The following is a 25,550-nucleotide window of genomic DNA, read 5'->3' on the forward strand; positions in this document are numbered from 1 at the left end:
TTTAGTTCAAACAAGGCACAGGCACTCATCCGACATATCATGGGTATTCTCTCATATCCAATCTTTTATTTTCAGTGGTAAAATATATTCATGTTATTCACATCGCATTTGGCAAAGGTGTTTGTCCGTGGAGAACCCCCGGACTTGAGGTGTGTTTTAAATTTTTTAATTATGTTAAAAAAAAAAACGAGCTGTTATATTTTTCTAAAATATTATGCCCTGTTGTTTGTTTTATATTTGTTATTATTATTAATGAGCACACAGTCAATGCAGAAATGGGTTTTGACTCTGATATTGTTCTACACTCGATTGTCAACTTTGTTTTTAGTATTGATTCTAAATTTTATGGTTAATATTGGGAGTAGTGTACCATATAAATAATGTTTGAACACAATGATGTTACAGAAAGAGAATTTAGAATTACTATCTGTCGATCTTTCTTGTGTTATGGTTTACTTTGATTAAAATAGTTTGAAGTATTTGGTCACCTTTTTTCAAGGTTTCTGAAACTAACTAAAAACTAACTAATTATTGAAAAGATTAGATTTTATTCTTGAAAAGATTTGATTAAAATTGTTTGAAATCCATGACTTTATAAGCAATTATGAACTCTTATTTAGTAGCTCACTTAAATATAAAATATCATGATTTTGGAAGTTTGAGTCTTCTATAGATGTCATTAAATCTCTATCTACCTACTCAATCTATCATTACATGTTTTCCTACTCTTAACTCATTGGAAATTTTGCATTTATAGTGATCCAAATTATGGATTCGGATGACAACACCTGAGTGAGAACCTGCGGTATTGTGGATTTGTTTACATGAACAAGATAAACATAGAATTGAAGCAAGCCAAAAAGTAATCTATTCAATTCAAAAATCCAACATATATCAGTTCATGAGATTCCAAGGTCACCAAAACCCCTTGAGAATCAAAACCCAATAGTCATATCTGATTATTTACATAATAAAATCCAAAACTACGAAAATTTAAAAAAACTATATGAAATTTTGTCCTAACTTTAACTAGACATAACTTTCTACTCGGGACTCGAAATCGCAAGCCGTTTAACTTGTTGGAAAGGTCTCCAAGAGTTGAAGGCGAAGTCCTAAAAGAACTTGCCTATGGTAATGTTCTAAAAGACATGCCAAAGTTTCAAGGGCTGAAAATGCCCCGAAGGCCTTCAAAAACGCCAATTACTAACTTATAGAAAAACTAAAAAAAATATGAATTTTTTTTTTTTTAATATTTCAAATTTGCTCCTGATCATATAGCCTACAACTAACATATCCACTAATCATCACAAAATATCAACAAAAATAGTCCGATAGCTAGATATGCACATCATTTCCACTAGACTACTATCAAACCCAGCCATTTGAACATACATGAACAGACATTTTTATTGATTTTTTCAAAGGACCAATGAAAATTGACTAAAAAATAGCCATCTAGTACCCTTGTATTCACTTGAGCACACCATTGGTGAACCTGCATAAATAAGTCAATTACATGCAACAAGGAAAATTTATCTAGATGCTACAAACTTTATAGTCACAAACATGGGATATATGGGTTAATTTAGCTCTAAGTGCATTGCATTATGTAAATTTCCTACAACAAGTTGTATAAGTAAATTTGATCTTTGAACAAGTGTTTAATATATCATATCTAATATTGTTATCGTTAGGTTTTAGAAGTAGACTTAATCTTAGTTCAAGTGTAGATTATGCCATAATCCTCACTAGAGCCATAGGTGTCAAAGGTGGTTCCTACAAATCAATATATATTTGTATATATTTCTTTAAAGGTAGTGTATGTGGCCCCTACAATCCTCCCATAGAAGATAAATAAATAAATATATGATTATTTACAAAATAAAATGATAGGCCCTATCCACTTATGATTTGTACTTAAAACATGTTTTAACCTCAACAACATGCGAGAAAGATTGTAACTCATCTATAGATCCAAGCTAGATTTTCAAAAACTAGATGAAGAAGTAACACCTTTCATGGATGATCTTGTCTAAAGGAGAGAGAATAATATAGGTACAAATACCACTCAATATATTTTAACCCAACATTTGTAATATAGTGACAACTTCATCTATCTATCTACCTAGCCTTACCACTAAATTTAGTTTATTTTTAATTTCATTTTAAGGGATTAAACATCTCTATATTTTGGGACCCAAATGGTTTATACATACAAATATATTTAGGCCACTGGAGAATTTATTTAATGTTTAGTGGACTAAGGGACACCAAAGTCCCCACATGTATTCTAGTTGACTAGGTTGTGTCCTCAACATCAAATTTCTAAAAATCCACATGTAATCAAAATTAAATATTAAATCTTGCTTGTGTTTAAAATTTTATGGATTTCAATTTTTGAGTCTCTAATAGATGTGATTATTTTTCTTCACTATAAGATTAAAATCATGGATTTGATACACCTATGAAGTGACAGTGTATGATTCATATGTGTCAATATATGTGAAAAATTATTATCTTTACATTATCAATATTTTATGTGCTTTGAATAAGTTAATTCTCATTTAGAGTTACCTAAGTAGGTTATCAAGAGTGAGGGACCATGGTGCTTGAGAACCACCATAGTGATATCATCCATACCCAATTCATTTTTGAAAATATTTCAGTTTCTATAGTATCTATGTAAACTAACATATGCCAACTTCTAAACACAATCTATGTAACCAAATTATCTCCTTATAGAAATGTGTTTCTATTATATATAGTACTTTAATAGCATAAAAACATAGCTTTAAGCTTCCTCATACTCATCCAGCTATCAACACCAATCAAATAAAACAAGTAGCCACTAGTGGATCTTTGACTATGCAAGTCACCTGCCTAATCTACATAAAAAATAAATGCATGTTTAATAAATTTCCCATGTCATTACAACAATGATAACATAATCAATAATCAAAATTTTCCCATGTCATTACAACAATGATAACCTCTTGACACAAGTCCAATACTCTATACCTAGGTTAGACATAAATTGTTATTTGAACTCTCACTATTTGGGAAATATTCTAGTTCTAGTATAGTTTATTACATACATCAAACTACCAACAATACTAGAATAATACACATTAAATACACATCCTTAAAATAATCATCTAACTTAGGATACATATCAAGTCTTAATTTCTATAGGTAGATAAATGCTCACTAGTTTGTAATCATGGATAGTAAATTATTGCAAAGAAATGTCAAAATTCTTATTCTAGCCAAGACAAATATATTTTAATGAACTCTATCTCGATTCATTTATTTTTTATAAAAATTAATTCTACCCCTAAATCCTTCATTTCAACATGTAGGGTAATGATTAAAATTTAATTATTATAACATTTAATGTAAACTGGAGATCCTCTTTTCTTTTAACACTACCTAGCTTCAATGCAAAAAAATAACAAAATTTTGATAACATGTCAAGGTGATTATTTCAAACATTAGAATGACTATTTTAACTTGGAAACCAATTTTCTTTATAATTTACCTCAAACCCATTTAGTAGTCACATAGGAATTTCCTCTTCAAGATCCCTATGCAAGAAAGTATTTTTAACATCTACTTTCTCTACTTAGAATTAACAAGTTACAAAAATAGAAATTACAAAAGTTAATGGAAGATATTTTTCAATAGGATAGAAAATTTTACCAAAATCAAATCTATCTCTCTAAGAGTATCCCTAGGCCACCAATCTAGCTATGCACCTCTATAAGTTATTGTCTAACCTTATCTTAAATAGCCACTTGAAACCAAGGGGATTCATTTCTTTATGAAAATTCATAAGATCTTAGGTGTCACATATGTTCAAGACCATTTTTTAGTCTTGCATGGCCTCTATACAATAATCAAACTCAATTGAAGAAGTATATTTCCTAAAAGATCCCAATTCATGATCAATAGATGACAAAGTAAACACACAATATAAATTATGTGGGCTATATTTCTAAGCTAGGTTATATTGTCTTATGGAACATCTCATGAGTAGAGTAAGAGACTTTTCATACTTATCCTATTTATAACTTTCACCTAAATATTCTTCCACTCCACCTTTTAATTTGTCATTTTGTTCTTCAATATGTGCATCTTCTTATTTCTTAACCTTAATCTCAAAGTATAATATTTTATTTCCTTGTTTTTACTTTGACTACATAATATCTTAAAATAATCTAAGCTCCTTAAAAATCACATCCTTAGAATAAATAATTTTCATGGTTAGAGGATCCCAAAGATAATAGTCTTTGACATTCTCACTACAACCAATAAATGTGCATTTCTCTACTTTTAATTCCAACTTGTATCATTTTTCCTTAGGAAAGTCAACAAAAGCCTTAAACTCAAATACACTTAATTATGAAATATAAGATTTCATACTTTTTTCGCACATTATAAGGAGTCTTTTATGAAATATTCAAACAAGGAGATCATATAATCAAGTGACAAGTCATAGTGTCTACTTAAAAGAATGGATCTAACTAATCATACTTCTAGCTTTTTCCTTTAAGATTCAATTCCTCCTCTATACAGCCCCATTCCACTCGGGCATATAAGAGATATTTTTCTGGAAAACAATACTTACATATTACAAAAATCATCATATTCATCACTATTGTCAATCTCAACTCATATACTTTCTTATTCCACTATTTCTCTACAACTACTTTAATATCTATAAAATTTAGAGAAAACATTAGATTTAAAACAAAAATTATATAGGTATGTCTTAAGTAATCAACAATAAATTTAATATAATAATAAAATTTACCCATTGAACCCATTCACTAGACCAAACACATGCAAGTGAATGACTTATAATAATCTATTTGCTCAGTTACTCCAAACAAGAAAGGTAAATCTATTTTTCTTATTAGACACGCAATGTTCATTAAAAGTAAATAAAAAAATTTATCATCAAAATAAATAGAAAAAAATCAACAATATTTTTGTTAATTAGTTTTTTAATACCCTTTTTTAATCAATGTGACCCAAACATTGGTGCCATAACATACATTCATTTTCAAAAGCAAATTATATTGACAAAATTATAAAATATAAAGACATCAAACCTAAGTAGAATCCCACATCATTAGCCTCCCATCACCATGGAATTCTCTCTAACCAATCTACAACTAAAATTATCAAATATTACATTTATTCTAAAATAATTCTAACTTGAATATAGAAATAAAATTTCTCACTAATCCCGAAAGGGTGGTGTATTTGACTAAGAGCTTTGGGTTTGTCCCATATAAATTCCGAGGTCAATTCTCTCCACCTTAATTTACCTTACTGTATGTTTCTTCAAAGCTGGTCTACAACCCAAAAGATTTATCGAGGACTCACAGGTAAATTCTCTAAGTTGAACTCCAAGTCACTGAACTACCCCTCGTTAAGAAAATAAAAATAAAAAACTCATTGAAGTCCTAGAATATGTAAAACAACAATTGATTTTTAAATATTGAGATCGATAGATTTTAACAGTTGGTGCCTAAGAATGAATAACGCCTCCATTTTGGAAAGCAAACACTGCTTACGTGTACCAAATGTTGATTACACCTGGAATGCACTTCAAACTCCCTCAAATGAATCTACTGCCTTACACATCTGTAAATCTCCGATTTTCATTTCGTACATGGCGGTGGGAGCTTTTGAAGCAAGGTCGTAGAAAATCCCATTCATTCGCTTTGCAAGTGATATTCGCCTTGCAATTCAATGGAGAAACAACCTACAAACTGCTACAAGTATGCACCATCGAGCACGTTGGTGTTCATTGGAGTGTGTGCTGTTTAAGCCTTAGGTGGATGTGTGCATTTGTTTTATCGCCGTCTGCAAATCAGATGTGAATATAGGTTTAGGAGTATTTCAGCAATGCTATTTTTTTATTTGGATCTTAAAAAATATTTGATTAATATTTTTATACCTTGCAACACCATCTCTAATTTTAGATAAAATCATGGAACCTTTTGTTGATCTTGGTCCTTTTAAGCCTTTACTCTATACATTATTCCCATTGAAAGGACTCTAATGTGCTTCTCATTTCTTTTAGTTTGACTTTGTTATCTATGGAGCTCATCATTGACATTTTATCAAAAATTTATGTTTTTGTCCCTATAGTTATGTGATATATGTCTTACCCCTTTCTAGGTGATATTGGGGTCTATATTAGGAAGTGCAAATTTATCTAAGGCAAGTGCCTTCCTTTCTTAATAAAACCATGTTTTGGCTACTATCTATAGCCAATCTAAGAAATCCTTCAATAGACCTCCTTATCAAAAAATGTTCTTGTTGTAGTGTTTTGTCTTTCTTATACTTGTCACATGCCTGAATATCTTAACCTATAGAAATTTATAAGTATTAGAGGTGATTGTGTCTATTTGTAGCCTTTATTGGGCTTATAGGTTTCCTCTTGCCAATACTCTTTCCCTCCATTCCTTGAAACCAAACATTTACATTTTTGTTTAAGACCTTTGATTATTTTAGTCATTTAGACTCCTCATTACCTATGTACTTTATCATGGATTTTCTTATGCTTCTACTCACTACTTTACCTTTGGCACTAAGATTTATGTCTCCATGTATTTATGTACCTATTAAGCTAAAAGACTAATCCACGAGCCTCAATTATTGTCCATTTACAATTTCCATGATTTCTCTCCTTTAGCATTAAGTATTCACCATGATTCCTAATTTGTGGATTCACTTTTCTTTTAGCCCTAAAACACTTGGGTTTGTTTATTTTCCCTACTCATTTTTCTCAACCCACTTCCCTTCTCCCTTCCTTCTTGTGGAACCCGTACTTGTAGGATTACTCATACCATCATATGCAAAAGGTATAAAGTATGTGGTAAAACCAAATTTTAAACCTTGAAAGTCTTCCACCTTATTTCCCTTGCCATTTTTTCTTCTAGCAATAGATACACCACATTTATAATCCTTAACCCATTTCCATTCACCTAATGTATGAACAAAAAATGGAAGATGAAAAAAACCAAGGAATCAATAGAATATTATGAACAATGATTTTTAAAGTGTGGTTAGAAAGATAGAAGATACAGTCACATAAAAGAAATGAAATGATTTTTTAACCTCTCAAATTATAGTAGAAATAGGTGAGAAGATTTTCTCTTGATATAAGGATGTAGTACAATTAATTGCCATAATAGAATCAAAGTCAAAGATAAGGGAGAATGATTTAGTAGGAAAGGATGAAATTGATCAATTTAATTAGAGTTCATAAATGTAATGTTGAAGTGATAAATTATAATGAAAGGTGAGAAAAATGAGACTTCTCCCCCACCTAGAGGAAGTACTTGAGTTTTGGTTTGAAAATTACATTAGGGAATAAATCTAAGGAGTGATGTTTGATAATTAAAGGCATGAAGAGGGCTATCGCAGTAAGAGAACTTGAGAAATTCTCTAGAAAGATAGAAAGTATATATTGTATGGTATAAAGTGGGACAAAGATGAAACAAATAGGTGTCCAATGTTACTTCATGAAGAAGAAGAATATGAACCAATAGTTCATGGATTGCCTAGGGAAGAATTTTTTGGATGTGTATGGAGAGAACATAGGGTTTAACCATAAGATAATTCAATGTTTGTTTGGCCTATGGCTATGGGAACTTTAATTGAGAGAAAGTATAAGACCACTTCACCATATATAGTACATGGTACTACAAATTAGTTGACATATATGAGCTTCCATGAGTTACCACGATAACTATTAAGGAGATGGTAGTGGAGGATACCATGATAATAATAGAGGTACCAAACAAAGGAACAAAAGGCCAAGATATTATAATGATGGTAAACTACCTAGACATTATGCTAATAAGTGCAAAATAAAAAGGAGGAAAATATTTATATAATTTTGTGGTGATAAAAGACATGATATTTATAATTCTTCCAAATTGAATAGCTCTATAATAACTTGTTGGCACCAATGATTAGAAAGTGAATAATTGTCTAGTCAAGATGTAAGATATGATGCTAAAGAAGGTAAGAATAACTAAGATAGAGGAGAAAACAAATCAAATATAGAAAGTGAATGTAGAAAAGGAGAATCCTCGTTGACAAAAGGAAATTTAAAAGTAATACAAAGGAGGAAAAAAAAAGGAAAACTCAAGAAAAAGGTGTCAAGTAGAAAAAAAGAGAAAAAAAAACTTCAGTAGAACGTTAGTAGCGTTGGATTAATAGAAACATATCCTAGGAGAACCTTATGAAGGTGAAGATGAAAAAACTGTATTTAGTTATTTAAGGGGGGACATGATTCGGTGATAGGGAATTCCAAAGAGATAATTAAGAAAAATAGGTCTATATACTAAAAAGAATTGGTGAAATTTGTAGAATAAGAAGAGGTTGGGGTTCAATGGTTGGATAGGATGAAGGTGGATAAGGTTATTCAAATAAACTCATGAAAGATGGAACTAAGGTTTTTTTTTTGACAAAGAGAAGTAATGAAAACTCAATTAGTTTAGTCAATTCTAGGGTTGGATTAAGGAGAAAACTTTAAGCTATTAATGTTCTTTGTAGAATTATGGGTTTCTTAAGAAGTGGACATTGTCAAAAAATAGAGGCATCGAGGTGAAATATATTACCTTAAAGCGATCTATCACCTATAATACAAGGCAGTACAAAGTTTTATAAACGTTGGATATTTATGCAAGATATTTTGATAGCAAAGCTTTGCAAAATATTCTTAATAAATACCCTCTTGATATTACAATAAAAAAGAACATACGAGATCTATGAAAGAGGACATTAATAATAGAAGATCAAATCCATAACATCCTCATTTATGCCTTGATTACAGTACATCGTTGATGAAATTGACCTACAATCCTATATTGACTTGAATGTGTTCCATGAAAAGATAAGTGAGATAAAGAAAGAAACCCATATAATAGGTAGCTAAAGAGTAGAAACATTTTAAGATGTTTTCATTAATGAAGTGAGGAAATGATTAGCTATAAATTGATCATCAAAGTAGTAATTAATGCACATTGATCTATAAAGGATTGAATGTGTATGTTAGGATCACTTATGTAATTAAATACATGCATATGTCAATGTTTAGCATGATGAAATACAACTCTTGTGGATGATTTATTATAGCCTAATATATTATTTTGTGGATGAGGTTTAAGGTTCCATCCCCCAAGGTATAAGATAGTGAGATAATAGATAATTAGCATTAAAATTATTAGCATTTCTTGAACTAGATGGTAAATGATAGATATAGGGGATAGGTTGGGAATATGCTCGGGTAAGAGACATTATTTATTTTGTTATATGATAAAAGTATGTCAAGGGTTGTGAGGTTTAGGGTAGGATAGGATAGATGGTGACAAAAGTGGAAAGAGAGAATGAAGAAAGACAAGTGAAGGATAAGGGTTAAGAGGATGGCATATAGGGGTAGGAGATAAAGTGGTTTCTTAAAATAATACGATCATAGTTAAATGGAGAGAGAGAGAGAGAGAGAGAGAGAGAGAGAGAGAGAGAGGCTGGATAAGTAGACATGAAAATTTAGGTGGAGGAATATTGAGTGACAGGAAAAATAAAAGAGGTTGGGTAGAAGAGAGGGATGAAGGTATGAGAACTAGATTGTAAAGGGACTTGAGTGTGGATTTAATATACGATATATCTTAAAGTGATGGTAATATTTGTCAAGGAGTGTGCAAGTAGTCTAATTTTGATATAATGATGTTAGCACACCTGTAGATTATAACCATGCCTAGTTTTACAAGTATTATTTATTAAGGAGTGTGTAAGTAGTCTAGTTTTGATATAAGGATGTTGGTACACCTGTAGATTGCAACCATGCCTATATTACGTATATTATTTTAGAAAAAGGTAGAATAGATAATAACAATCAAAGAATGCTAAAAATTTAAACGAAACAAATAATATAGAATAAGGATGGATAATTCCTTGTAAATGGATAATTCACACCCCTTGTCTATGCTTCCATATTTTGCATAAATGTCTATTAGGGTAGTTCTAACCACACCATCTAATAAATTGATCTATCCTTTATGATTTGAAGGATGTGCATATCATGTCCTAAAGCTCCAATTTTGGTACAAGCTATGAGGATGCTAGAAAAGGTTGCAAAGTTTGGATTTACACCTACCAATTACATTTTCTTGAAATTTCCCAAAGACTGTTGAAAATTTTGATTTTGTGTATAATCTGTAATGGGTGCATTCCATGAGTACAATTTTCTTCAAGAAATTCTATCAAATATTTCACATAATTATGCATATCTTGTGATCATGGTATTCCATGGGACCACATTTATTTGAGGTATTTTATCAAATAGTTTATGTTCCTTGTTTATCCTTCTCAATTCTCTATATATGTCTATTAGAGCATTTCAAATGATAATATTTGACAAATAATTTGGCATTTTTTTTAAGCTTTTATGGATGTCCATACATATGATAAAGTCTCTCTGACTTTTATCTTTTGATTGATTGCATACCTTGTTCCAAAGCTCCATTTTGGCACGGGAGGGGAGGATGTTGGAAAAGGTTTTGGATTATGTGTTTACACCTACCAATTTTATTTTCTTGAAAGTTTTTGAATCCTATTCAACAAATCCCTTTTGTGTATATCCTACAATCATGACATTCCATGAGATCATATTTATTCGAGGCATTTTATAGAATAGTTTGTGTGCCTATATTTGTGCTAAACTTATCACAAATAATCTCTTCTATGCACTACAATAATCATATTTGATCAAAGGCTATCCCTTTTTTTATGTGATCAAACACTTTATTATAATCATGCAAGAATAATGACGAGTTTGAATTTGAACATGAGTTTCCTTATGCCCAGGAATTGCTTGTTAATTGGTGGCTCTAACAAGAACTATTTAGGAGAAGTGACTCTATATTCTAGGTTGTAGATGCAATAGGGAAGTTCATACCATTAAGTATTTGTGATTGCAATTTTTTTACCAAACCCTAGGAAGAGAGTATTGTCCAAGTTGAGTAAGAGGTGAGTGAACAATGAATTTTATGAAAATTAAAACTTTGGCCAAAGTGTCATACTTGTCACTCTTTAATGTATGGTTGTGGAATCTTTAATAGCCATGGACCCATGAGCTACTAATTCATTGAGTCATTGCTTTGTTACATTAGCAATATATTCATCTCATCAATTGCTAAGGCATGCTCATGAGAGATAATAGTAGGTATAGAAAGCAACACTTGATAACTAGGTGTTTAATACAAGAGGTCAATTGAAGTCCCTATTCTTTTATCTTATGCTTGGTCTAATTGCTTATTTATTTTACAAATGATGGAAGTAATGATAGATTGATTATTCTCAATTTATAATTGTCTTATCCATACTCCCAAATTAACCTTCAACACTTGATAATCAGATGGTTGGGGATCTCTTTATCTTTATCCACAATTAGAGTACCAATTTTTTTATCCTTGACTATGGTGTATTAGTATAAATTAATAAATAACTATTATTTTCTTTGCTTGAGGTGGTTTGTATAACATTGTTGAAATTGTTTGCAAATCCATTACTAAACATTTAGAAACCTTCTTTATTTTCTTGGTAGTGATATTAGGCCATGTTAAAAATTCAACAAGAGATGAATTGACTTCTTTTGACTCTTTCCCCTACTCTTAGCATCTTGAACATATTGCACATAAGTTTGCAGGGGAGTAGAAGAAATAGGTGGGAACTATATGCAAACATTAGAAATTAGATGAAACAATTTCCTAACTTTGCAATTGTAGTTTTATCCTCCATAGATAGACATTTCTTTATATTTTCTCTATCAATTTGATCAAATAGAACATAACATTTTTATCCCTTTTTAAAATGTTTTTGTCTTGCCTAATTAAGAATAGGATTCATAAACCTTTTTTTCCTTAGAGCAATAATTCCAACTTTAACTAGTCCAAGGTAAGGAGCTTTCCTTGTTATCAAATAAACTCGATATGAAGTCATAGAATTTTGGCATCTTGAATTTGCAACAATGTCTTATGTAAGGTGTCACTAAACAGATTTTCCTAATCATTTGTTTCTTTATTTTCAAGGATGATAGTCACAAATTTGAACATCCAAGGTTAAAAATTTCTAGCATTTTGATTTCATACTAATATATTTAAAATGGATTTTGAAAATTGTTCATTTATGTTTGAGAATTACTCTTGATTGACACCTTAGGCAACCTTAAATCATAAATTAGGATCCAAGTTAAGTCTAGACACCTTCAACGATAGTTAGAGCATTATACTTTTGCATGATGATAAATTTGAAATGTCTCCTCAATCCACTCTTGCATGATATCTATCTAGGAACACTTACAGACCATCTCCATCTCTCTTGCATGATATCCAGGAACACTTACAGACCATCTTTAAAGTAAAGATTTAAGGTTTTTACAGACCATCTTTGGATATTTTCGCAATCCGTGAAGATAACCCAAACTCCATTTTGTTAATAGTATGCAATCAAGAGCGATCAGATGAGAACACATTTCTTTGAGGCATTCTGTCAATCAGTTCGCGTGCCTTGTCTAGGCTTACACATTTTGATTACGTCTACCATGGTAGTTGCAGCTACATCATCTCTGTGATGGATGTCAATACCCTGTTCCAAAGCTCTCATTTTCCCACAGGCTGGCAAAGGTTGCAGAGTCTGGCTGTATACCCGCCAATCACATTTGATTGCAAGTTTTAAATCCTTTTCAACAAATGCGTTTTGTGCATATCCTGCAACAATAGCATTCCATTAGACCATGTTTCTTTTAGGCATCCGATCAAACAGTTCCTATGCCTTGTCTAGTATACTCCCACATTTTGCAAACATGTCAAACATAGTATTTCCATTTGTAGCATCTGATAATAATTGCCATTACGTCCCGCTTTAATGGATGTCCTTACGTTCTACTTTAATGGATGCCCATACCCTATTTCAAAGCTCCCATTTTGGCACAGGCAGAGAGTACGTTGGCAAATAAGACTGATCGGAATGGAAGCCTGTTTGGTGCATTGACTGCGTTGTGAGGATACCCATTTCTTCTGTCCGCTGCATAAAGCAAGAAAGTCGTGAAAATATCACAGTGACGAGGTATTCCATGAAAGTTGCGAGGTAGATGAGAGTGCCCTCTCCCATTCGCTTTATTCTATGCAATGAAGCACGCGGGAACATGTTCAAATTCAAAATTCAAAATCTTAACGGCGATTGTTTCCTAAACGGAAACGGATGGGAATGAACCGGGCCTGGAATTTGACGGTCACCCCTACCTGTCATATGAATTTTTGATGACGGTTTAGTCATTTCAATGTCTTTCAATTAACGTTTTAAGAAAAATTTTAACTGTCAAAAAATATAAAAGTAGAAGATTGAAGCAATGAAATGAAAATCAATGCACATCTTTCTTGGGAAGAAATGAAAATCATTATCTTAATGAGAAAATAATGATAAATTAGTAATATATGCAAAAAATTTAAATTTACGAAATAAGTTTATAAATTAATACACTAACATATATTATATATTAACATTAAATGATAATCAATTAATAATTACTAATTTAGTAATAATAAGCATTTAAATTTTAAAATTATATATATTAAGACAAGTTTCTATAACAATCTTATTAAATATATTTAAAAAATTAAATTGAATAAGTTTGTAAATTCATATATAAAAAAATAGAATATATTATAAAAATTCATATTAAAATATTTTATCAATTATATTCTATCATTTGAATTATGACAAGTTTCTAAATTCATATGAAAAAATAAAACTATTCTAAAAAATCATATTAAAATATTATAAAATTAGAAACAACTACATCCTTCCATATTCTAAATCCTTCCATTTCAAAATATTCTAAATAAATTTGTATTTTTATAATAAACATTCTAAACTAATATATATATTACCTAATATATTTTTTTACGGTTTATTTATAATTTGAAATGTGATCTATACGGTTTTAGAAAAAAATAGCATGTCAATGCATACGTTCTACTAATTTTTTAAGCTGTCAAATACGGTTTAAAAGTGAAAAAACGGCCATTTTACTTGTCAAATTCCAGGCCTGGAATGAACTGTCAGGGGAAGGAATGGCCCATAGCCACCTAAGCAGTCAAAGCTTAGTGTGTGCTGTTTAAGGGTGGCCGGTAGTGTGCGTGGGCTGGTGAAACAAAAGACGTAGGCCTCATAATATCTACTGCAATACGTAGTGGACCATGCAAATGAATTGAACGGTTTATGGAGATGCACCGTATAAGAAGATCTAACGTCGGTAAGTTTTGTTTGCCACAGCTTATATGCCCACAACCAGTCATAATAATCTACCTACCAATGGGCACTTGAGGACAACACAAAAGTGGGCTGGTCAACAACCATAGGGGTCAACACAGAGGAATAAAGAAAGTCAACAACGATAGGGGTCAACACAAAGCCATAAAAAAAACATCAAAGAAAGATTTAAAATTCTCACTGATTTATTTCCAAAGGAAAAGCTTATATTGAGAGGGTTTAGGGTGAACCCACAATAGTGGGATATATTTTTTTGGACGAAGAAATTGCATTCACTTGTCTAAAACATAATTTTTATTGCTTTCGATTGAATGATATGTTCGATCAAACCAAAAACACCTTTTGATGAAATGCATTATTTTAAGTATGTTCAATCAAATATTATATTATTATTTAAAGGGGTTTGATCGAACCTCTTTTAATAATGATTTTTAAAAAAATGTATATTGTCGTTTAAAAAACCAAGTTCGATAGAAAGGAGGTTCAATCAAACCTGGGAGGTTCTTCGAACATATGTTCTATCGAAAGTCCTTGTTAGAGGTCTGTCCCCCAAACTCTCCTAGTTTCTGCAAATTTTTGGCCTTCGAAGCTCAAATTGTGTGCTCAAATGGATGAATTTTGACAAACCCAAATGCATGATAGTAGTACTTGAAGTGATCTTTCCAATTATTATTATTTTGTAGACACCCAAATCTGTCTACTTAATTGAAAGAATATTTAGTATTTATTTGATTATATAAACCATTGATCAACAGTTAATTAAATTAATATTTAATTAATTCATCTTGAACCTCTTCTCCTATTAATTAATTAAATTATTCAATTTATTTAAATTAACTCATTAAACCATATTCTGACAATTAATTAAATGAATAAAGCATATTTATTTAATTAACCACTCTCCACATTTAAATAAATAAATATTTATTTAAATTTCTAAAACCCTCTCACTTGCATTCTCCTACAAATGCAAGTTGCACAATTTTAGTTGAATTAAATGAATTTTATTTTAATTAAAATCCTCTTTTATCCTCACCCACTTGCCCACTAAATTTCTTCTAGACTCTTCTAACCCCTTCTAATTAGCCTAATCCCCCTCTCTAATCATTTGTACATTCCCAAACAAAGGTCACTTCTCAAAAATGCCTCAAAGTCTTTGAAATGCATTAAAGACTTTTATTTTTCAACAATTTAACCCCCAAAGTCTTTCACAGCCTTTATGGCTCTTACATAACCATTAATGGTTAATTCCACCTCCCCACATGGTTAGAGACTTTCTCTATAACTCAACCCTCATTTAACTCATGGGTCTCTTCAAGCATTTATTGCTTTGACCATGGTTATCTCCATAAACTCTTGCACAAGAGTTTATCCATTGGATAAAAGCTTTATCCACTAACTCAAGCCTAACCAAACCCTCCTAGGGTAACCCTCATGTCATCTCAAGCATTTAATGCTTCTTCTCTCTCCTCTCAAGCCATCTCATGTTGACACTTGCCATCATGGGATTGGGTTGAAAGCCATCACATGGATCTCAAACCCATCAATCTTGACCCTTCATATGCCCACTCAATCTTGGCCCTCTTTGAAGCGAGGTGTGATGACGCATTGATTCAAAGAATAATCTCATTTTGATGATGATATTGGTTCGATAGGATGCCATGGACATTGATTGATAAATTATGGTATGATGATGTCCTCTTGGGAGATCAATTGAGATAATTGACTTTTGGAACGTGTTGATTTTTGGCAAAATTCACATCCCGATTAGAAATGATTCGATTTTTGCAACTGTTGTTGATGAAAGTGTGAGTTCTACAATCACGATGATGTGATTCTTGAAGATTGATAAAGCGTGATTAATTAGATTGATAAGATCGAGATTAAGTCTGGTTTAAGGAATGACATCTCCTATATAAGACAAAGATGATCAAAGCATCTAGTTTTAGGAACGATATATCATGTATAAGACTTGATCAGAACGTCTGGTTTCAGGAAAGATACATCCTGTATAAGATATGATAGAATCGATCTAGATGTGATCGATTGATAGAATTGATAAGGTTGATTGAGTAAAGAACTGATAGTTTGTTGATATCAAGTTGCAGGAAGATTCAGATATGCTGATGTTGGTTCTATTGAGGGAGTAACATAAAATTTGTGTTGGGTCGACAATATCTAGAGAGAGATGAGTCATCAGTCTGATTGTGTATACACTTATGATGATACCTTAATGATTCCTGCAATAGATTTAACCTTGGATAAAATGAGCATGTGGGATCCCATGCAAGAATGAAATGCAAGCTAAATGCAAATTAAACCATGATGACCTCAGAACTACTTTCCCTAATTTTAGCACAAGCATCGAGGTATAATTGAACCAAGATGACTTGAGTGTTGCTTGCGTCAAATGGGCAATATTAACCATTTCAATATGCAAATCGGAAATGTCTTTGATGATACTCTGATGATCGTGTCCTGAGACAAATTTGCACACATTAATGATTAATTTATAGACACTAGATAAGAAAAATATCATGTTCCTTCCTTGTTCCTCTAGTCATAGCCATCCTGGAGTCACTCAGAAATCATGATAGCAAAAATCAAGATAGAAAAGTTGAACAAGCATGTTAAAATCATTAACCAAAAGATATCATCCATTGAAAAGTGTGTGATGTGTTTAGACTGATATGTGATAGTTTGATGGCTGGCAATTTGATCTCGTGTTCAATGTTGGATGTGTCTCAGTTTTTGCTTGATAAGAGTTGCCTGACTATTGTTCTTCCTGTTTGATTAAGCTCAAAATGATCAAAATTTTTGCCCCCAGCTAGGTGTAGGATTTTGCCCCAAGCCTAGAAACAAAGCCATTATGATATGCCCAATGATCCAAACTACGATGATAAGCCACCTGGGATGCCTGCATATCTACAAAGGCTTTATGATGGATATGAACAACACTGACGGAAAATGAATGCAAGCAGAGGGATGCATGAACTAATAGAAGGAAGAGCTAGCAGACAGATAGCGCTTGTTTGCTAGGTTTTCACCATCTGTTTTTGTTGCACTTTTTCTCGTATTTGATTTTTATTTATTTTTTCATTGTTTTTGTATTTTCTACTTTTTCACTGTTTTTGTATTTTCTGCTTTTTCATTGTTTTTGGATTTTTTTTGTTTTTCCACTGTTTTTGGATTTTTTTGTTTTTCCACTGTTTTTGGATTTTTTTTGCTTTTTCAGACATAAAAATTCTACAGATGCATGTTATTGATGGGTTCCTCAAGCTGATCCCCATCCTATGTTGATAGTTGATATGCTTCTGACCCAAATATTGTTATGACCACAAACGGACCTAACCAGTTTGGTTCAAACTTTCCTTTCTTTTCTCGATCTGACTGGTTTCGTGGATTTTCCTTTAGTACTAGTTCCCCGATTTGAAAGGTTTCTGGTTTGACCTTGTGATTATAACTACGGCACATTCTTTGTTGATATGCCTTTAAATGATCAAAGGTATTTTGTCTTCATTCATGGATTAATTCTAACTCCTGCAATCTAGATACTCATTTTTCATCTGGGATAAGACCTTTTAATGATACTCATAGAGAAGGTATCTCTACTTCTATTGGCAGTATTCCTTCTAATCCATAAACAAGAGAGAAAGGTGTGGTACCTTTTGGTGTGCAGATACTAGTATGGTAGGCTTATAGAGCAAGGTTCAATTGAATATGCCAATCTCCGCCAGCATCATTCACTGTCTTTTTGAGGATTTTCAAAATAGTTTTGTTTGATGCTTCTGCTTACCCATTTCCTTGTGGATAGTAGGGTGTGAAAAATCTGTGTTGGATCTTGAATTTCTCACATAGTTCTTGGACATCTTGATTCTTGAACGGTCACCCATTATCAATGATAATGATTATGGGTATTCCATAACAATAGATGATGTAGTTCAATATAAACACAACAATCTGTTTTCCTGTGATATTGATGAGAGGTACTGCCTCAATCCATTTTGTGAAATATTCTATAGCTACAAGAAAAAATTTGTGATCATTGGATGAAGAAGGATTTATCTTTCCTACTAGATCAAGACCCCATTGGTAGAAAGGCCAAGATGTTGCCAAAGCATGAAGTTCTTGTGTTGGTACATGAATTAAATTCCTATGGATCTGACATTGTTTGCATGTTTTAGGTATTTGAAAAATAATCTCGTTCAATAGTTGGCCAATAATAGCCCAAGCGTATGAGTTTTTTTGAAAGGGTAAGACCACTTGAATGAGTGCCACAAATGCCATTATGGACTTCATTTAAGGCCTTCTCAGATTATTCTTGTTCGATACATCTTAAAAGAGTACCATCAAGACCTCATTTAAAAAGGGTATCCGCGACGAGAGTATAATGGGAGGATTAGCGAATAAAGTTTCTCTTTTGATTTTTTGATAAGTCTATTGTCCTCGATTTCAGCGCGGCCAAAATCATGAGGCAACCCTACGAAACTGGTTCGTTTCATACCTTATGGTCTCCAGGAGAGCTTAATCGACTTGGTCGGTTAGTTTGCTTTGTTCTTTGCTTTCCATTTTTATTGTTTTCCTTGTTCCTTAAGTTTGCAGTTTTACCTGCAGTTCGGACTTTAAAGTCTGAACTGCAGGGTTCTTTGTTGCCAAATAAACTTTGGACTTTAAATTTCGGTATGTATTTGTATGTTGTTTAACCTACAGTTCCAACTTTAAAGTCCGAACTACATGTGGTTTCAACTTGCAGTTCGGATTTTAAAGTGCGAACTGCATGTTGTTTAGCTTGTAGTTCAGACTTTAAAGTTCGAACTGCATGTGTCTTGTCCATGGCTTGCATGTCGGACTTTAAAGTCCGACGTGCAAGTGTTCCTAGCTTGCATGTCAGACTTTAAAGCCCGAAATCCAACTGCGTGTTGGCTTTATTACAGCATTAATTGCTAATTAGGGTTTGTTAAAAATCTTTTAAAAGTTAATTTTTGTGTTTTTCATTTTCATTTTTATTTGTCTTGCGCATCCTCCTCAGTTTCTCCATCGCAACTCGGTTTTTCTTCTCAATGGCTCGATCGAATCGCTCCATTGTCGGATTTTTCGATCAGTAAAGCGGAAAAGGAAGGGTTTTGTTTTCTTTTTAGGTTTTTTGTTCTTGTTTGTTTTCTCTTTGTTTTTGTTTGTCTTTCTTGGCCTTCTTTCCAGAGGGCAATCGGATTTTGTAGTCCGATTGCCTCCCTTGTTCCGGAGGATAATCGGACTTCAAAACCAGATCGTCCTTTAGACTTCCCCCCCTTTCTAAAGTTGCATACCGGACTTTAAAGTCCGGTGTGCAGCTGAAGAAATGTATCTCCACATATTGGATTTTAAAGTTCGATATGCGAGATCTTTACCTTCGCATATCAGACTTTAAAATCCGATATGCGGAGGGGAGTAGGTTGGCATGTCGGGTTTTAAAACCTGAAATGCTGACCGATTGTCCTTTCCCTTTGAAAGCACATCGAACATTAAAGTTTGATGTGCCCTTAAACCTTTTCTAGGAAGCACATAGGACTTTAAAGTCCGATGTGCTTGTTTAAATTTTTTTTTCCCCTACACATTGGACTTTAAGGTTCGATGTGTTAATGTTTTTCCCCAGATTGACACATCAGACTTTAAAGTCTGATGTGTTGATAACCTTTCACAAGATTGCACATTAGACTTTAAAGTTCGATGTGCAGATCAAGGTGTTTTTATTGCACTTCGGACTTTAAAGTCCAATGTGCAGTTTTTGTTTTCAAAAGAGCAGATTGGACTTTTTTCCCCGACCTGTTGTTTTTGGTAGTTTTACTCCTAAACCTGTTTTGAGTCCCATTTTTTGATCCGTTTGAGAAAAATTGATTTTGATAATGATGAATAGCTAATCATTAGTGTTGAATGCATTCATTATGCACGAATGTCAAAGCTCTCTCACAAAAAACCCGAGTCTTCCTCGGGACAACCTTCTCTAAGTAAAGCATCATCAAAAAAGATAAAATACAAGTACGATAGGTACTTGAATCTATACCTAGAGATTTTAGTGGACTCAAATATTAAGGAGATCAGAGACACCAAAATTGGGCATGTTGATATGCAAGAATTTGTTGACTGGGTCCAAAGGGCTCCTGCACGTCTAACCAGTTTAATCAAATCTGAGCTGCATAAGTATGCATCTTTCCCAGTTGTGGCTCATGATCCTGAATTTGTACTGGCAGAAGGTGATCACTTTGATCCAAGCACAAGGCAAGTGAAACATGAAGATCAGAATGTCATCATGACTCTAGACAGTGTATTCTTCAATAGTATCTTTAAAGGTTCATCAGTTGAAGAAGTAGCTGATATGTCTCAAGGGAGTGCTCAAGAGTACTATGAGAAACATGAGGATAAATGCAAAAAAGTGATCAATGTTGTTTATCTCTCTACTACAAGAACTTACCTCACCTCACGATAGCCTAAGTCTTTCCATAGGAGTTATTTTAATGAGGAATATAACGACATGGTCACCACGTTATCCAGAGTGAGAGGATTAAAGGACTCTCATTATTTTCAAAGCTGGATGTCTTATTACATAAATATAATCAGAAAAGGGGCCGCAAGAATTGATTGGGGAGAACAGATCAGTGATGTGCTTTGTGCTCAATTAAAGGAGGTCAAGGTAACACTGAAGTTTTACATGACCTCATACCTAGTTTATGTAGCTGCTTCAATGAGGCAATATCCAGGCTTGTCTACCAGGGGTGACAGAAGAGTGGTGCTCATTTGGGAGTGCTATGACCAGCTGACAATCAAGAATCAAGGTAATCATTATAGAAGGGTTAATGACACCTTCTTTGCTGTATGGAAGTGCATTTTTGATAAAGGCCTGCAGAAGAGAAGAATATCAGAGGCCGCTTATAGCAGGGTGTCTCATTTTGGGTGTGTATTTCTACAGTTTCCCACATTCACCTATATCCGAATTGGATGTTTCTCAGGTGAGCCCTTCATTCTTCCAAGGTTCCCTTCAGACAAAATCATCCTTATGGAGTTTTTCAAACAACTGATTAATGTGCATGAGAAACAATCACAAGCACATAAGACTTGGCTGAAATTCCCAGAGTCAATTGGCAAGTATTCAGTTCTAACCAACCCCAAGGCCAAAAATATGGAGGAGGAAATGTAGTGGAATACCATGAGAAGATTCAAGGCCCACACCGATTTTGATTTATGGGGTATAAAGAACAAACTCAAAAGGACTTATACTCATATTTATAGGTTCGAGGATGTTTGGGCAGATTGTTAGAATGAGGATGATATAAGAAGGATGGATTTCAGTTGCCTTACTCTAGAACAAATTGAAAATTTGGATTTAGCTAAGATCCCAATGACCATGGAAGACACAGATGATATAGTGGACCCTATTTATTACGAGAAGAAGATTACTGACTCCCCAATTCCACTTGTGCAATGGTCAAAGAAAGAAAGCAAATCTATTACACAGAGGATTTCTTCTATTTCAGCGAACACCAATGCTTGGTTACTAAAACAGAACCTTAGGATGAAATAACTTCCCACTAGTTCAGGAGATGATGAAAATAGTGATGGCCCATTAGGCAAGACAACAACGGCTAAAATAAGAACAAAGAGTAGGGCAGACTCACAAGCACTATCCTCCGCTCCTATGATACAATTGAAAGGTAAAGGACCCAAAATCAAATTTATAGTTAAAGGGTTGAAGAAGGGTGAGTCATCATCTCCATCATAGGAAGCAGTGGTCAAGGAGCCAGAACAACCGCCTGCCAGTGAAGTTGGAAAAGAAAAGGAGGTTGAAGAAGGTGAAATTCCTCAACAAGAGGAAGTACAGGCAGAGGAAGTATCACATCCATCTAAAGTTGATGCCCCGATTACTTCACAGGTAATCGTCCATTCTATTGACTCTGACTCTGACTCTGACCAAGAAGATGAATATTTTCAAGAAGATGGAGATCTAAGTATGGGTATGACACAATCAGAGACCGTTGGTCAGTTTTTTACAATAACCAACTTCTCTAATTTAGATGATATTCCTTCATCTACTTTTGAATCCACCATGATGGATTTTAATGAGACCTTGTGAGATGCACTTATAGAACAGGTTTCAATAAATTTACCTGTCACTACTACCACCACCACGACAATTCCTCCATCGGTAAGTGCTGAAGTTACATTCACAACACCCTCTACTCTTCCATCTGTAACTAAAGAGGTAGCAGCAACAAATGTTTTGCTGGATGCCTCAATATCAGCACCATCAGTAACACTCACAATTGCACCAAGTTCTAGTCTCCCTACTTCCAAAGCTTCATGTTCGAGTCAGCAAGGAGCTACTACTCCATCAGCTAATCTAGAACTACCCCCTGGATGGAAGTAGTGGCCCCTAAAAGGAAAAAATAGGTGATATTCCTAGATGAGTTTGAATTTGAACTTTTAGTTCCCCCAAAGCCTAAGGGAACAAAAAAGCCAAAGACAGTATCCCGGGTGGTAATAGACCTAGGTTCCAAGAGAAAATACATAGAAGTTATGGTGCCATCATCAGACAAGGACAAAGGCAACATACAATTTGAAGACTATACCATGTAGGTCGTAGAGCTCTGGGTGGAAACACATGAGAGTGTGAAATTAGATTCTTAGACAGCCCTTAACTCTTTATTGAGAAGATTGGATCAAGAGAGGGATGAGAAAAATGTCTTGAAGTAGAAGTGTGAACAACTAACCAATGTTCTTCTAAAGGTCACACAATCTTCTCAAGAGATAGAGCCTATAGGATCTTCAATAGATACCGAAGCTCTCAAGAAGATTGAATAGGTGGGAGCTAAAGGTTGAGTAATGGATGAGTGGATTTCAAGGCTAAGGTCAGAAGGCTCTCATCTTCTGAGCTCAATAGTGGAACTATTGTTTGATTATGAAGTAATCTAGAGTCGGATGCAAGGACTCAAAACCTCTTTATCACAAGAGATTGAGGAGGTTGTGAAAAGTACTACCTTGTGGAGCAAAATGGAGGACTTCAGGATAGATGTCCTGGTTGAGAATAAGGTAATTCCCACAAGGGAAAAGTACATTCAAATCTTGTCTTTATTGTCTCATAAAAAAGAGACAATGAAGTTAATGATTGCAGAGATGGACAGGGAGAAGAAAGAAGGTGACGACGAGGTTGACCTTATTTTTTCTAAAGTTGGTGATCTCCCTTGCTATTTATATGATAGCGATCAAAAGCTCATCACTGCTGAAGTTGTCATGCAAGAATTCCTTTCTTTGATGGATCAATGCACAGGACAAGATTTTTCTTTTAATACATTTGATAAACTGTTAGAAATCTAGGTTAGCTTCGAAGTCCTCACATCCATGTTGAAGGATGTAAAAAAGAAACCGGTGAAGATTCAAGATGCAATGTCCCACGTCCAAATCATCACAAGTTCTACCTTGATGTCGAACGAAGCAGAAATGAAAGCCATCCTTGTTAAATTTGAAGATTTCCAGAAATCCAATGAAGAGGGGAATCAAGAATGAAGTTCCCCCTCCTGACATCCTTTCTTCATGCAGCCGCACCGATAAATGTTGTCAATTTTTGTGTAGCTGCACATTTTCTTTATGTAGTAGTTGTAGTAAAATGGGAGTGTGCAGTTGAATAAGTCAGTTGTGCCCACCTTTTTCTCAACTTCTTTTCCTATATAAGGAGGACCGTTTTGTAAATATTTTATCTTTTTCATGCTTAGCAAAACTCTGCTGATTTTTTTATCCCAACTAAGACTTTGGGCTTTTTGTGGTGAAAATCCTATCAAACAAATAAAGAAAATAGTTTTGTTGATTACAAACTTTGTGTTGTATCAAGAAACTCATTTATATAATTTGATGTTCCTATGTCCATTGAATCTATATTATCTTTACTTCTTTGATCTTTAAGATATTGCTACGTGGTTAGAGAGATCTCAAATCTTGCAAAGTAGACTTTGTGCTCTTAGCATACTTGAGAAATCTGCTGATAAATTAAGTAACTTGTGGTAAGCTTTGTATTGCTGCGGTTATTTGTAGTTTAGTGGATGAGAAATCCATACTTGAAGACTTTGAGCTTGAAGCTAAGTTTCTAATTGTTTAATTTGTAACGATCGGTACGAATTAGTGTTACCATAAAGGAGACTTTGTGCTACTTAATAGTAACTCTTGGTGTAGTTTGTTAGATTAATAGTTCTTTTCTTTAAGTATCTGAAGAGGTAGATAAATTGTAACTAGGTGAAGGGAGAATACATAATCTCTGAAAAAAGAGAGTTATATGCCCAACACCAACCCACAAATTTAATTTCTTATTAATTAGAGGAGAAATTTCATAGGGAACCTCCCCTTGATGAGAGGAGAGATTAATTTCTTAGCATAGTGTTGTGTGAATTATATATTTTGTCATTAGTACGCTAGTGACAAAATATTCACCCAACAGTTTTTTGGCGACTTTGCTGGGGAGCGACGTGCAACCGGTTTGTCTTTTGGGTTGCAATGCGCTTTCATTGTAATTTCCATATTGTTGTTTTTATTTAAATCATAATCTGGCTGATCGAAGTTACACTCGTGGGCAATGATTAGTAGGAATTATTGATCCTACTTTTGAAGTATTGCAGTGGTTTAATTTTCCCTTTGTGACACCTCCACAGACGCTTTTCCCTTGCAGCGGACATGAAGTTTTCCTCCATCTGCATGACGATCTCCCGTACCAAGTGAGGCATCAAATTTGCAAGTTTCAGTTGTTCCACTTGCAAATCATTTTGTAATACCACCTTATAATCCATTAAGGATGGCCGCTGCTGGCCCTTGGGGCACTTCTTTTGGTCCTCTGAACCTAACCGCACCTTTGCATGAACTTCCCAAAGGTACGCGGAAAAATTTACCCAGATTTTTTGGGGATGGTTCTCAACACCCGAACTAACACATTGCTGCCTTCTACATCGCATGTAGAGTCCTAGGTGTTGAGCATGAAGATGTTTCAGTGAGATTATTCATTGAGACTTTGCATGGAGCTGCTATTGATTAGTTCTATCATCTTACTAACGCTTGTATCACAAATTGGGCAACTCTCTGAACGTTGTTTGAGGCAAGATTCAAGTCTTTCGAAGATGATCATTCTTTATTGGCACAATTAACTCAATTGAAGAAAGAGCCTCAAGAACCCATGCGTGAGTTTG

At 33.6% G+C, this 25,550-nt stretch overlaps 1 protein-coding gene across 1 annotated transcript in view; it reads right to left on the reverse strand.

Annotated features, from left to right (window-relative positions):
* Nucleotides 1-25,319, reverse strand: part of LOC131044373 (receptor-like protein 33) — a 57,487-nt gene extending 32,168 nt beyond the window's left edge. The window contains exons 1-3 of the mRNA XM_059208949.1: nt 25,025-25,319; nt 22,494-22,682; nt 12,669-12,791 (exon numbers count right to left, since the gene is read on the reverse strand). Of these exons, the coding sequence (XP_059064932.1) occupies nt 12,669-12,791; nt 22,494-22,682; nt 25,025-25,319 (607 nt within the window). The remainder of the gene's footprint in view (nt 1-12,668; nt 12,792-22,493; nt 22,683-25,024) is intronic.
* Between the last annotated feature and the right edge of the window lie 231 nt (nt 25,320-25,550).

The sequence above is a fragment of the Cryptomeria japonica genome, chromosome 7 (assembly GCF_030272615.1).
Source record: "Cryptomeria japonica chromosome 7, Sugi_1.0, whole genome shotgun sequence".
NCBI classification, from domain to species: Eukaryota; Viridiplantae; Streptophyta; class Pinopsida; order Cupressales; family Cupressaceae; genus Cryptomeria; species Cryptomeria japonica.